Source organism: Myxocyprinus asiaticus, chromosome 39, assembly GCF_019703515.2.
Source record: "Myxocyprinus asiaticus isolate MX2 ecotype Aquarium Trade chromosome 39, UBuf_Myxa_2, whole genome shotgun sequence".
Classification (NCBI taxonomy): Eukaryota; Metazoa; Chordata; class Actinopteri; order Cypriniformes; family Catostomidae; genus Myxocyprinus; species Myxocyprinus asiaticus.
In genome coordinates, this window is record NC_059382.1 from 4,328,937 (window position 1) to 4,343,011 (window position 14,075).

The following is a 14,075-nucleotide window of genomic DNA, read 5'->3' on the forward strand; positions in this document are numbered from 1 at the left end:
GGCTGCTATTTAAAGTTTGACGGATGTGACATGAACCATAAATGTGCCTATATTACAGATGTATGCTGATTTATATGATAAATAAATAATAATGCACTTGCATAAATTACGGTGCCCATTTATATAGGTTTTTACAGTAATCCTGATGACCCGCTAACAGAGAGAGAATAATGAACTTATTTTCCTGGTTATCGGCCAATAATATATCGACCACTGATATATCGTGCATCCCTAGTCTGGGTAAAATTATAGATTATCTGATTAATTGCAATCTTCTATGAAGGTATATTTGTGCCTAAAAGATCTGCATGTGTAGAGCAAGATTTGTGGAAGCTTAAAATCAAATTGCAAGCGTAATTGCGTGTACAAAGAATGTTTTGTAAAGGTGTAAATCAAGTTGCAGGCACAAGAAAAAAAATGTTATATTTTAATTAGGGCTGTCAGTAGATTAAACTTTTGAATCACGATTAATCTCATAATTTTTCAAAATTTACTAAAACAGCTCCAATTCGAGTAACATTAAACATATCTTTTTTTTTTTTTTTTCTCCCAATTTGGAATGCCCAATTCCCAATGTGCTTTTTAAGACCTTGTGGTCGTGTAGTGATTCGCCTCGGTCCGGGTGGCGGAGGACGAATCCCAGTTGCTTCCGTGTCTGAGACCTCCGTTGCCACGGAGACATAGCGCGTGTGGAGGCTTCACGCCATCCACCGTGGCAAAATGTCAATTTTGCTTACATATGAAGCCACGCGCCCCACAGCTCACCACGCGCCCCACAGAGAACGAACCACATTATAGCGACCACGCGGAGGTTACCCCCATGTGACACTACCCTCCCTAGCAACCGGGCCAATTTGGTTGCTTAGGAGACCTGGCTGGAGTCACTCAGCACGCCCTGGGATTCGAACTTGCGAACTCCAGGGGTGGTAGCCAGCGTCTTTTACCACTGAGCTTCCCAGGCCCCCCCAAGGCCCAGGTATAATTCGTTTTTGCATGTTCTGGATCACCTTGTGACTGATGTACCATGATAGAAGGTCCCCTGTATAATTCACAGCATTAGCTGAGAGAATGTCTTTCATATGTAAGCAAAATTGACATTTTAACTGAAAAATAATCGAATAGACTCATTTCGAAATCGGAATCTAATCAAATCTGAAAATCTGTATCAACTTCCAGCCCTAAAAACAACAAGGAATCTAATGGCATGGTCTTGAGAAAAACTTAACGGCCAGATAAAAAGCACATTAAAGTCACTGTGAAATTCTCAGCAGAACCATCACAGATATATTGCGAATATTTAATATTTCGCCAGCCCTTGTCTGTGGATGAGTGACAAGAAGACCAACATGGTGGAAATAAAGAGACAGGCTTTTCTCACATCGAGAAACTGATTCATTCTGAAGACCACCAGAGAAAACAGCAGCCATGCGTTACGAATTCAGATGCACAAATCAAAAGAACTGCACTTCTGTGACTTCATTATATTTATAATACAAGTCTAGAGTGAGCCTCTTTCATGAAGATTGATCATTTGAAGAGCCGTGTGGAGAGAGTGAGAGAGAGAGACAGCAGGGTGAAAATAAACAGAATAAATGCACTAGGACTTAAAGGAGCACGCACACAGTGAAATGCGCTGTCAGATCATGCGGTTCATAAACACACGTTGTGATGATAAAGCGCAGGAGTGAACAGCCATTACACGAAACCAGCTTAACACACCACAGAATCACTACAGGGTTTTTATAGCTTTGAGAGTTTTGCTAGGTGTTATTTTTTATTTTGTTTCATATTTTAGTTTTCAATTTTAGGTTGGTTTCAGTTTAGTTTGATTTGTGTAGTTTATTTTAATGTGGTAACATTGCTTACTACCCATATCTGTGTAAATGTATAACTTTGTTGTCATGACAGCATAACATAAATCCCAGATTTTTTCAACACTTTTATCATGTCAGCATGTATATTGTTTACGTCTAGTGGCTTTACTTTTGAAACATTGTGTATTTTAAAGTTTATGGACTGTTCACTTCCATTTTAAGTGCCTCACTGTAACCACATCTTTTTTTCTTTTTTTTTTTTTTATAAACAAGGGACGAGTAAAAATAATTTTTTGTGGTAATTGCCATTATTCCCCAATAATGTCGATTGAGCTTAACTTGCATTGAACCTGAAACATTCCTTTCATTGCAGATATTTAATAGTGAGATTCTTGCAAAACAAGACCAGCGATGACGACTTCACTTGCTAAATCTTCTACAGAACACTTTCAGCATCAAAGGCATCTACTGATAGAACATAATCACACACCGTAAGCTGAACGAACCACCACAGTCTCTAATGTGGAGATCAGGAAGCATACAGAAGCACAAATCTGACAAAAAATGGTTTTGACAGTAGCGAATGATCTGTGCGCTCAGAATCATTCTGTGGCTTTTTTACAGAATAATTTCACATTAGATATTAGAGTAAGCACTGCTAATGTTCCACCAAGAGCACAAACAGAAAAGATTGTTCACGACTAAACTCACAAAGTAAAAATGTTTACTTAACCCTCTTAATGCATTCAGAATCTGCATTCACCTTTTGCATTAGTGGGTGGAATTTAAGCTTATAAAACACTCATAACCCAATGATATTCATCTAAAACCATATTGTAACTCAGTATTAACTTTTCAACTGTTCATACATTTAATATATATATATATATATATATATATACAGTATATATATGGCATGTTAAAAGACAAATACATATGTTATGTAGTATGTCATTTTTTTCAATTATAAAATTCTTTGACAATTTAAAATATACATTAACTACAGCCAAACCAGAGTCATACATGTGAAGATATACATTATATATCAAAGTTTACAGTATATGAAATTCTATTTGAATATAGCATTATGTAAAATGTATACCAATGTCTAATGTGAAAATTACTAGTAATTTCAATGAATTTCCTATTAACTCTTCACTAATAACTGCGCAAAACAACTCAGTAGTCAAAAACTTGACAAAGCCAACATACTGTTATTCTACAGACTTAGAATTTTTCCAAAATCCCTAAACCAAGACCATTATTACAAATTATCCTACAGCTTTCAAGCTACATCCTCCAAAATTGGCACAGACCTTCATAATGTTATGACTTAGATTGCTCTCTCTTTTCTAACTGATTGGAGATACATTTTTCCTGTAGCGCGTGATCAAATATCCCAAAACTCCCATAGACTGACATTAATGGAATGTTTAAACGGGCCAAAACTATTCAAACACCAACTGTAAAAAATTCAAATTTTAAATAAATTCTATCCATCCATCATACCATCCACCCACCCACCCACCAACCCACCCATCCATCCAACCACCAACCCACCCACCCATCCATCCAACCACCAACCCACCCATCCAACCAACCACCAACCCACCCATCCACCCACCCATCCATCCACCCATCAGGTCACCAATGAGGAAATTCTACAGTACAGTGTGTATGTTCTTGCCCATCCATCCACACATCCACCCACCCATCCATCCAACCACCAACCCACCCACCCACCCACCCATCCACACACACATCCACCCACCCATCCATCCAACCACCAACCATCCATCCACCCACCCACCCATCCATCCAACCACCAACCCACCCACCCATCCAACCCACCCATCCATCCAACCACCAACCCACCCATCCACCCATCCATCAGGTCACCAAGGAGGAAATTCTACAGTACAGTGTGTGTGTGTGTGTGTGTGTGTGTGTGTGTGTATGTTCTTGCCCTAAAGTTGATTAGTGATTGCTTTGCATTCTCCGCCTGACCTCTATGACATTTTCTCCTCTTTAATAATGGTTGCTACGCAGTGAGACAGACACATGTCAGTGCATGCCAAAAGCAATCTTCTCCAATCTCCTAGCGAGCCCTGCTGTATCACTGCTGACCCACAATTCATCACTCTGCAAGGGCCTGACATCCAACCAACCCCCTCTTAGATCCAGAACCAACTCACTTAGAACATTAACTCTACTAATATTTGGTCTGAATTGGGCGAGCAAAAGAGATAAAGTCAACATACAGATACAAGATGCAGTGTTTGATGGTGAACACTGGAAACGGATTTCCAAAAATAGTTTCTGTATGTAAATATGGAAGAGTTGATTGGTTCCATCATCTCAACATGTCCTTACCAATGAAATGCTGTGACTGCCTCCTGCACATTCTTAATTATGTTCCTATATTAAAGCAATTAGAATGCAAACAAAAATCAAACAACCTTTGTTTTATTGACATCCACCTTAACACAAACTAATTATCTCCAACCTCCCACCCCAAACCCCCTGCCAATACACGCATACACTGCAGAGAGTTCATTATCATAGATAGATAGATCAAATAAACTGATTAAACTCTAATTGTCCCTCTGTTTAAAAACAGAACAGATGACAGATGGTGAAGCTGAGCTGCAGTGTGATTCTTCTCTCTCGGATTTCAGAGTTTTGAGGGAACACAGTTCTAGATTTGGTGAGTGTGAAAAAACCCACGCACAGCAGAGAGAACTGTCCCATCATTATAGGCTGAGTTGCACAGATAAAATATCTTGAAACAGAAACTGTGATTACATAAGCAGAACTCTTTACCTTTCCATAGTCGTCAAACTCAGCGAAGAGCTCCAAGTTGTCATCTAAACTGTCTCCTGAAGACTCCATGATAAGACCAACACCATCATCAAGAATCTCCTCTGTGGACAGACAATTATCAGAATGATTATAGTGACATGAGGGTGTCAAAATCCATCACATAGGATCTTAAGTCAACTGCACTGAACATCATGATGTGGATGAATGAACTTTTGACTGATAAAATAAGTTAGGACTTAAACCACGTCCACTCTAATACGCTCTTGTTTGAAAACACATTGATTTCATCCACACTGGAACTGTTTTCCTCCACCGAAAACAAAGCGTTTTGAAAATGCTCTCCATTACAGCATACTTTGGAAAACGATGACATTGAAACTGAAAAGTTCTGAAACTGAAGTTTCAGTGTGGATATGTACATTTACATTTTACTAGCGACAGACCGATCTATCGGCCAGGCCAATTAATTCGCCGATATTTGGCCATTTCGCGATTATCTGCATCGGCCGATAACACTGTTCGCTTGACCGATAAACAGAAGTGTTACCGACCCCTTGTGTCAGTTTTAAAATCGACCAATAGATCTGTCATTGAATAGTCAACAATTTCTGTTTTCAAGATTTACCAAATGCAAATTTCAGTAAATATTGCATAAATTAGAAAATTTGTGTACATCTGATTTGCTGTTGTAATAAATGTATTATGTTTATCATCATTTATATCGGCCATCCTGCTCTCTCTATCAGATTTGGCCATTGAAAAACCCATATCGGTCGACCACTACATTTTACTTTTACATTTATTAATTGAGCAGACTCTTTTATTCAAAGCGACTTACAAATGAGGAGTACAGCAAAATTGATTCATCCTAAGGAGTCAATAATATGGCCATAATTTGTTTAAACCACTGTAAGCAAATGCACAAAAATAGTCACTTAAATACTCATTTAGCAGACATTTTTATCCAAAGCAACATATAATATAATGCAAATTAAATGAGTAATCCAAGGTAAATTGACTTCCTCAAAGACACAATGGTGATAGTTCATGTAATGCTCCTTGTGGGGTTCAAACCTGCAACCTTTCAGTTACCAGACCAATTAGATTTAACTACTATGCCACACCGCTCGCCATAATTAATCATTTATAACCGCATACAGAATCAACACACACATGAATAGCCATACATCCTTGAAGCATTTTTGCATCTAGACGGACAGACAGACAGATCACTATCTCACCCTGACTCTGAGAGAAGATGTCCGTGTAGAGATTGTCCACGGCATCAGAGCGTCTCGGAGGCAGGAAGCAGAGCTGTCGGCGGTCAACAGGGGGCAGTGTGTTCACCGTGAGTGACAAGGTGACCTGAGTGAAAGCCACCTTCATGTCAGCAAAGGTCAGTGTGCGCGCGTCCTTCCCGTTTAACTGTAGAATCTCATCTCCTGCGTTCAGACCTGCGACCAGTCCAATAAATATGGTAATATATCATGAATAATTAAATACTGTAATATTTTAATCATAAATATTTCTTTAGATCTTCAAAATGCATGAAACAAAATGGACTGAGCTTGTGCACAGTTAATAACAAGATATGTAAAGTAAGTTTTGAGTTTAGAGGCAGCAGTGAGGGGATAGAAAAATTAAGGTAATGGCAAGCATGCTAACCACTATGACATGACTCTAACCTTATGTCTTTTAGCTGAAGAAATCAGTTCTGGTTACACTGATCATGACATTGGTCAAGATTTATTCTTCCCTCAGCATTTCCCTACTGTGTTCACTGAACTGAGTCAACAGCAAAATAAAAAAGAGAGTTCCTAGCTTTTCCTTTTTGCATTGCTTTTTCCTCCAGCTAGCGGGTTTTTATCCCAGTTTTCAGAATGAAGTGAAATGTCAACATCATATCTGATCCTACAGAACTGATCACAGATGTTGCTTGGAGAGATGAATATCTTATTCAACACATTTATTGAGATATTGGTCAAAACAAAAAATAAGCAATAACCAGCTTTGATGGTAATATAAAAGGTAATAATGTACACTAGCATTTTTTATTTTTTTTTTATGTACCTTTAAAACTTTAATATGGAATTGATAGGTGTTCGTATGTAAATACACTATATTGCCAAAAGTATTCGCTCACCCATCCAAATAATTGAATTCAGGTGTTCCAATCACTTCCATGGCCACAGGTGTATAAAATGAAGCACCTAGGCATGCAGACTGCTTCTACAAACATTTGTGAAAGAATGGGCCGCTCTCAGGAGCTCAGTGAATTCCAGCGTGGTACTGTGATAGGATGCCACCTGTGCAACAAATCCAGTCGTGAAATTTCCTCGCTACTAAATATTCCACAGTCAACTGTCAGTGGTATTATAACAAAGTGGAAGCGATTGAGAATGACAGCAACTCAGCCACGAAGTGGTAGGCCACGTAAAATGACAGAGCGGGGTCAACGGATGCTGAGGTGCATAGTGCGCAGAGGTCGCCAACTTTCTGCAGAGTCAATCGCTACAGACCTCCAAAGTTCATGTGGCCTTCAGATTAGCTCAAGAACAGTGCGTAGAGAGCTTCATGGAATGGGTTTCCATGGCCGAGCAGCTGCATCCAAGCCATACATCACCAAGTGCAATGCAAAGCGTTGGATGCAGTGGTGTAAAGCACGCCGCCACTGGACTCTAGAGCAGTGGAGACGCGTTCTCTGGAGTGACGAATCACGCTTCTCCATCTGGCAATCTGATGGACGAGTCTGGGTTTGGCGGTTGCCAGGAGAACGGTACTTGTCTGACTGCATTGTGCCAACTGTGAAGTTTGGTGGAGGGGGGATTATGGTGTGGGGTTGTTTTTCAGGAGCTGGGCTTGGCCCCTTAGTTCCAGTGAAAGGAACTCTGAATGCTTCAGCATACCAAGAGATTTTGGACAATTCCATGCTCCCAACTTTGTGGGAACAGTTTGGGGATGGCCCCTTCCTGTTCCAACATGACTGCGCACAAGTGCACAAAGCAAGGTCCATAAAGACATGGATGAGCGAGTTTGGTGTGGAAGAACTTGACTGGCCTGCACAGAGTCCTGACCTCAACCCGATAGAGCACCTTTGGGATGAATTAGAGCGAAGACTGCGAGCCAGGCCTTCTCGTCCAACATCAGTGTCTGAACTCACAAATGCGCTTCTGGAAGAATGGTCAAAAATTCCCATAAACACACTCCTAAACCTTGTGGAAAGCCTTCCCAGAAGAGTTGAAGCTGTTATAGCTGCAAAGGGTGGGCCGACGTCATATTAAACCCTATGGATTAAGAATGGGATGTCACTTAAGTTCATATGCGTCTAAAGGCAGATGAGCGAATACTTTTGGCAATATAGTGTATGTGCAGTAATTTGTTGTGTGATCTTGCTGTGACACAATCTCCATGACGGTTAGTGAACTAGTGGTTGACCGATAGTAGATTTTTTTCGATACTGATAACGAAGGTGGTGGAAAAGGCAGATAACGGTTTAAATCAATTTATAAAATGTAAAAAAAAACTGGTGCAGACATAGAGGCTATAAGAGTCCAAAATGAATAAAATCCCAGATGCAATTTACTGAGCAACCACTAATCCCACTAATAAACATAAAAACAAAGATTTGGTGCATAACACAGGAAATTAATCTATAACCATGTCCGGAATACACATACTTATTTCGGGACTCTTATTTTGAAATGACAGAGACTTGGCTCCTTTACAATGCTCTATATTTAAGTATAGACCTTATTCATGCTAGCGCCATCTTTGATCTTTGAGGGATAGACTTACCATCTCTGGACGGTATAAAGCTGTATAAAGCTCCTAGATCACATCTGATTTTCCACAATTCATGTTGTCTGGAGTTCTTTTTAAATTGAATGTTCTTGGACAGATGTTTTATCAATGTTTCGTCCGCTGAACAATACACGAACATTTTAAACTGCAGTACAGCCCACTGAAGAGACTGTAAGTCTGTCCCTCACAGCCTCATTGTCATTCCCATTAAAAATCAAAGATGGTGCTAGCGTGAATAAGGTCTAATAATAACATCATAGTATATAGATATATATGGCCAGATGAGGTTTTTTTATTTTTTTTATTATTATGTACAAGATAAAATGTTAGAGACACAATGTATGTGCTTACGGGGCACGTTTCCATATAGTCACATTATTTGGTAAAACCAATATATCTGTCTACCTCTGTTGTGAATTAACTATTTTTTGCAGCTAGGTTTTCAGAAATGATTTGGTTGGGATGGCGAGGGAGTTTTGCATTGTGAACATTGTCAACATACTACAGTACATTGATCTCACCAAAAAAGCTTTTCTGTCACGTCTCCGTTAATACATCACATTCCAAATGCAGGTATGCTTGCGGTAAGACACTTGAGTAAATCTGACTATAATCGTCTCTGATTCCTTCTTTTGTCATTGTTCATAGTTCAGAGGGGTTGAGAATAATTTTTTACTCTTGTGAACATCACAGAGCTGAAACTATGTTACATAACATCAGGATCACAGCTATCACGGCATTAACTTACAGCTTAAAGAGATTACAGAAAGAGATGGACAAACTGTGAAACAGGGATGAAAAGAAAAAAAGTGAATAATTAGGAGGGAAAAGAGTTAATGAACCTTTAGCAAACGCTAATCCACCAGCTCTGACATCAGTGATGTAGAGCTGCTGTATGCTGTCCTCCTCAACCACTGAGATGGAGAAACCTGAAAGAGAGAGAGAAAAACAGACAATGATTGCACAAGCACACTTTTCAAGCAAAACATTTCACAAAACAAGTTTATGTTTTAAATGGTAAAACAACAGATATCCACTTGAAAATGAAGACAACAAGTATTTGGACACTTTCTGGTTGCCAAACGTTAGTGGAACATGTCCATAGTTAATGTGATGAACTATACCTGTGGTTATTTTGTCTAGGACACCTTCATGCATCCACTAAAAATTACCTTGACACCAGTTCATTTAGGAGCCATTGCAAAAATGGCACAGACAAGTTAATTCAGAGAAAAGATCTAGCAGCATTTTGTTGTATAAATTGAAATTCATCCATTTTTAAGTGTAGCTGAGGTGTGCAGACACTGTTTTAGAACTTTAAAAACATACATTGAATTGCACATTGAATATAAATACATTGCATTTTGCCTCTATACATATATCAGGTTTAAAACAGAGATGGTTTGATGAAAATAAAGGATTTCTGGCTCTCACCATAGCCGATCATGCAGGATTCATCACGATCAAACTGTATGACCTTCCTGATCTTACAGCACAGCTCGATCTCCTTATACAGCTGTGGAGGAGAGCATGAGATATTTATTCTATTCTGCATTCATTGTGCAAGTATAAACAACAGAGACACACACTGCAAAAAAATTAGTATTTTTGTCATGTTTTACAGCAAAAATATATAAACATTCTTAAAACAAGATGAATTTACTTGACCAGCAAACTGGCTTAAGAAATAAAGTCTTGTTTTCATAGAAATCTGACAAAATTGAGTGAACTTCATGTTTAAAACAAGACAAAAAATAAAAATAAAATATGCCAGTGGGGTAAGAATAAACTGGTTTTACCTCTGAATCAAGTTTATTTTTCTCACCCATTGGCAAATACTTTTTTCTTGTTTTAAGCATAAAATTTCACTAAATTTTGTCAGACTTAATATCTTATGCCATTTTGCTTGTCAAGTAAATTCATCTTGTTTTAAGAATCTTTAGTTTTAATATTTGTACTGGAAAACAAGACAAAAATACGAATTAAAAAATTATGATTATTATGATTTTATTTTTGCAGTGCATAAGACAGTTTGAAAGGGCAAGAGTGAAATAAAACAGAATCAAATTGGCAGAGAATGTCTTTTTCCTGTGTGATAAAATGCATCTGACCTGAACTCTTTCATAAAATAATAAATTAGAATTAATCACCATTGGCTAGTAAATTTTAGTTTTTACTCGCCAGACTTTTGATAACTTGTAAGCGTAATGCAACTGAAAATAGAAAAGATATTAAGAAAACAAAGAGGGGGGCACCATAATATAATATATATATATACAGTTGAAGTCAGAAGTTTACATACACTTTAACCAAATACATTTAAACTCAGTTTTTCACAATTCCTGACATTTAATCGTAGAAAACATTCCCTGTCTTAGGTCAGTTAGGATCACTACTTTATTTTAAGAATGTGAAATGTCAGAATAATAGTAGAGACAATTATTTATTTCAGCTTTTATTTCTTTCATCACATCCCCAGTGGGTCAGAAGTTTACATACACTTTGTTAGTATTTGGTAGCATTGCCTTTAAACTGTTTAACTTGGGTCAAATGTTTTGGGTATCCTTCCACAAGCTTCTCACAACAAGTTGCTGGAATTTTGGCCCATTACTCCAGACAGAACTGGTGTAACTGAGTCAGGTTTGTAGGCCTCCTTGCTCGCACATGCTTTTTCAGTTCTGCCCACAAATTCAGATTGAGGTCAGGGCTTTGTGATGGCCACTCCAATACCTTGACTTTGTTGTCCTTAAGCCATTTTGCCACAACTTTGGAGGTATGCTTGGGGTCATTGTCCATTTGGAAGACCAATTTGCGACAAAGCTTTAACTTCCTTGAGATTTTGCTTCAATATATCCAAATAATTTTTCTTCCTCATGATGCCATCTATTTTGTGAAGTGCACCAGTCCCTCCTGCAGCAAAGCACCCCCACAACATGATGCTGCCACCCCCATGCTTCACGGTTGGGATGGTGTTCTTCGCCCTGCAAGTCTCACCCTTTTTCCTCCAAACATAACGATGGTCATTATTGACAAACAGTAAAATTTTTGTTTCATTAGACCAGAGGACATTTCTCCAGAATGTAATATCTTTATCCCCATGTGCACTTGCAAACTGCAGTCTGGCTTTATTATGGCAGCTTGTGGCATCTTCTTTGCCGAGCAGCCTTTCAGGTTATGTCGATATAGGACTTGTTTTACTGTGGATATAGATACTTGTCTACCTGTTTCCTCCAGCATCTTCACAAGGTTATTTGCTGTTGTTCTGGGATTGATTTGCACTTTTCACACCAAACTACATTCATCTCTAGGAGATAGAGTGCATCTCCTTTGTGAGCGGAATGATGGCTGCGTGGTCCCATGGTGTTTATACTTGCGTACTTTTGTTTGTACAGATGAACGTGGTACCTTCAGGTGTTTGGAAATTGCTCCCAAGGATGAACCAGACTTGTGGAGCTCCACAATTTTTGTTTCTGAGGTCTTGGCTGATTTATTTTGATTTTCCAATGATGTCAAGTAAAGAGGCACTGAGTTTGAAGGTAGGCCTTAAAATACATCCACAGGTACACCTCCAATTCAGCACACCTCATATCAGAAGCTAATTGGCTAATTGTCTAAAGGCTTGACATAATTTTCTGGAATTTTCCAAGCTGCTTAAAGGCACAGTTAACTTGGTGTATGTAAACTTCTGACCCACTGGAATTGTGATATAGTCAATTAAAAGTGAAACAATCTGTCTGTAAACAATTGTTGGAAAACTTACTTGTGTAATATATATATATATATATATATATATATATATATATATATATATATATATATATATATATATATATATATATATATATTATAGGCAAGACAAGTTTATTTATATAGCACATTTCATACACAATGGCAAATAATATAAAAGATACATAAAAAAAACAATAAAAAAAAAAACAATTAAGAACAAGAAGAAAAAGAATATTAAATTGTTAACACCATCCATAACTGTTGTTAACCTTCCCTGATTAAACAGGGATAACCAATAATTTTAAACACATTGAGAAAAAGTTATATAAAAATAAAATAAAAAGAATACAATAGAATAATATATGAATATACGAATATAATATGAATTATATATATATATATAATGATTTCACGCAATATAGTATACAAGACTGTACATTTTATTTTCATATTTAACTTTTGATCCTTTTGATGCCATTTTAGCTTGTGTACAAATGTACAAATTTCACATTCTATCAATTTATATGATGTCATGAAATTGCATTTTTAATAATGATACAAGCTGTTGTCACTGTTTGAAATTTAAACAAGTTTGGAACCTAATAGACTTAATTAATAATTAATTAAATACTAATTTAAGTGCTACTATGCAAAAAAATAAAAAATAATAAAATAATTATTTTTTTTTTACCAAAACCTTGCATAGATTTGTTAAAGATTTGTATTTGTTAAATTCTCTCATATTTACAGTGTTTTCTGAAGTTAAAATATTTTAAAATGTATTATTGTGCCTTTTAAATATTTATGTATTTACACTTTTATTACACTTACTACATTACTATATTTTGTAACATGTTTGTTTATATGGACTTGTGCAATTTACATTGAGTTTACATTGATATATATATAACAAGCGCTAAATTGGTACTGTATCTTTAGGAGAATGGCTGCTCCGTGAACTTTTACCATATAACAGACGTCCAACAGGTGGGTTACTGGTCTGTAGCCAAGCTTTAAAACTGAGAATGTTGTGAAAACAGTCCGGGGAAAAGTTTAAACAAAATCAGAGTTGACGCTGTTAAATGCAATGTTAATGCCATTTCACGGCTAAACTAAAGCGAGGGTGACAGCGCGATCACGACAGATCCGGACCCACTGCAGCCAAATAAGGTACATTTCCTTCAGGGTGCGTGATCACAAGACAAACACGCAGTAAAAGACGAGGCTGAATCCAGCTTCTTAATCGCCAGCTTCTTATTCAGTAAAACGAAATGCATAACTCATTCTCTGGTGAGTAAAATCTGAATATATACTCGCCAGTGGCTAATAAAATACATAGTTTAGTTACATAGCGCGAAATTTGGTCGTATATGCGAGTGTTTTACTCGCTATGTAGAGGGCTGAACCATCCCCATTTACTTTCATTGAATGGAAAATATTGTCCGGGATATACTTAAAAAACAAACTAAAAAAACATTATGTTCCAACGAAGAATGAAAATAATGTAGGTTTAGAACAACAAGTGAATAAGTCAATAATGACAGAATTTTCAGTTTTGAGTTTTTGATTCAGTTTTACATTGATTGCTTATATAGTTGCATTGACTAATTTTATGTTACTTTTTGTCCTTTTTGGTGCTTGGTAGTCCCTGTTCATTACATGCTTTCATTGTATGGAAAAGAGCGGCATGAACAATCTTCAAAACACCTTATTTTGGGTTACTCAGAAGAAGAAAGAAAGAAAGAATTTGAAACAATACGAGGATGATTAAATAATGGCATAACTTCCACTTTTATGTGAACTATTACTTTAACAGGACCTGTATACTGTATATCATGACTGTTACTATGAGAGAAAGAGCGGTTTGATTTGGTGTGACGTTTTAGCAGCATGATGGTAACATAAGAC

At 37.3% G+C, this 14,075-nt stretch overlaps 1 protein-coding gene across 4 annotated transcripts in view; it reads right to left on the reverse strand.

The window, feature by feature from the left end:
* Nucleotides 1-14,075, reverse strand: part of LOC127429880 (rho guanine nucleotide exchange factor TIAM1-like) — a 102,460-nt gene that overhangs the window by 24,210 nt on the left and 64,175 nt on the right. For 3 of the 4 annotated variants that reach the window (XM_051679201.1, XM_051679202.1, XM_051679204.1), the window contains 4 exons: nucleotides 9,873-9,954; nucleotides 9,281-9,367; nucleotides 5,879-6,091; nucleotides 4,638-4,738 (listed from right to left, as the gene is read on the reverse strand). In XM_051679201.1, coding sequence (XP_051535161.1) covers nucleotides 4,638-4,738; nucleotides 5,879-6,091; nucleotides 9,281-9,367; nucleotides 9,873-9,954 — 483 coding nt within the window. The remainder of the gene's footprint in view (nucleotides 1-4,637; nucleotides 4,739-5,878; nucleotides 6,092-9,280; nucleotides 9,368-9,872; nucleotides 9,955-14,075) is intronic. The other variant, XM_051679207.1, reaches the window with a different exon arrangement.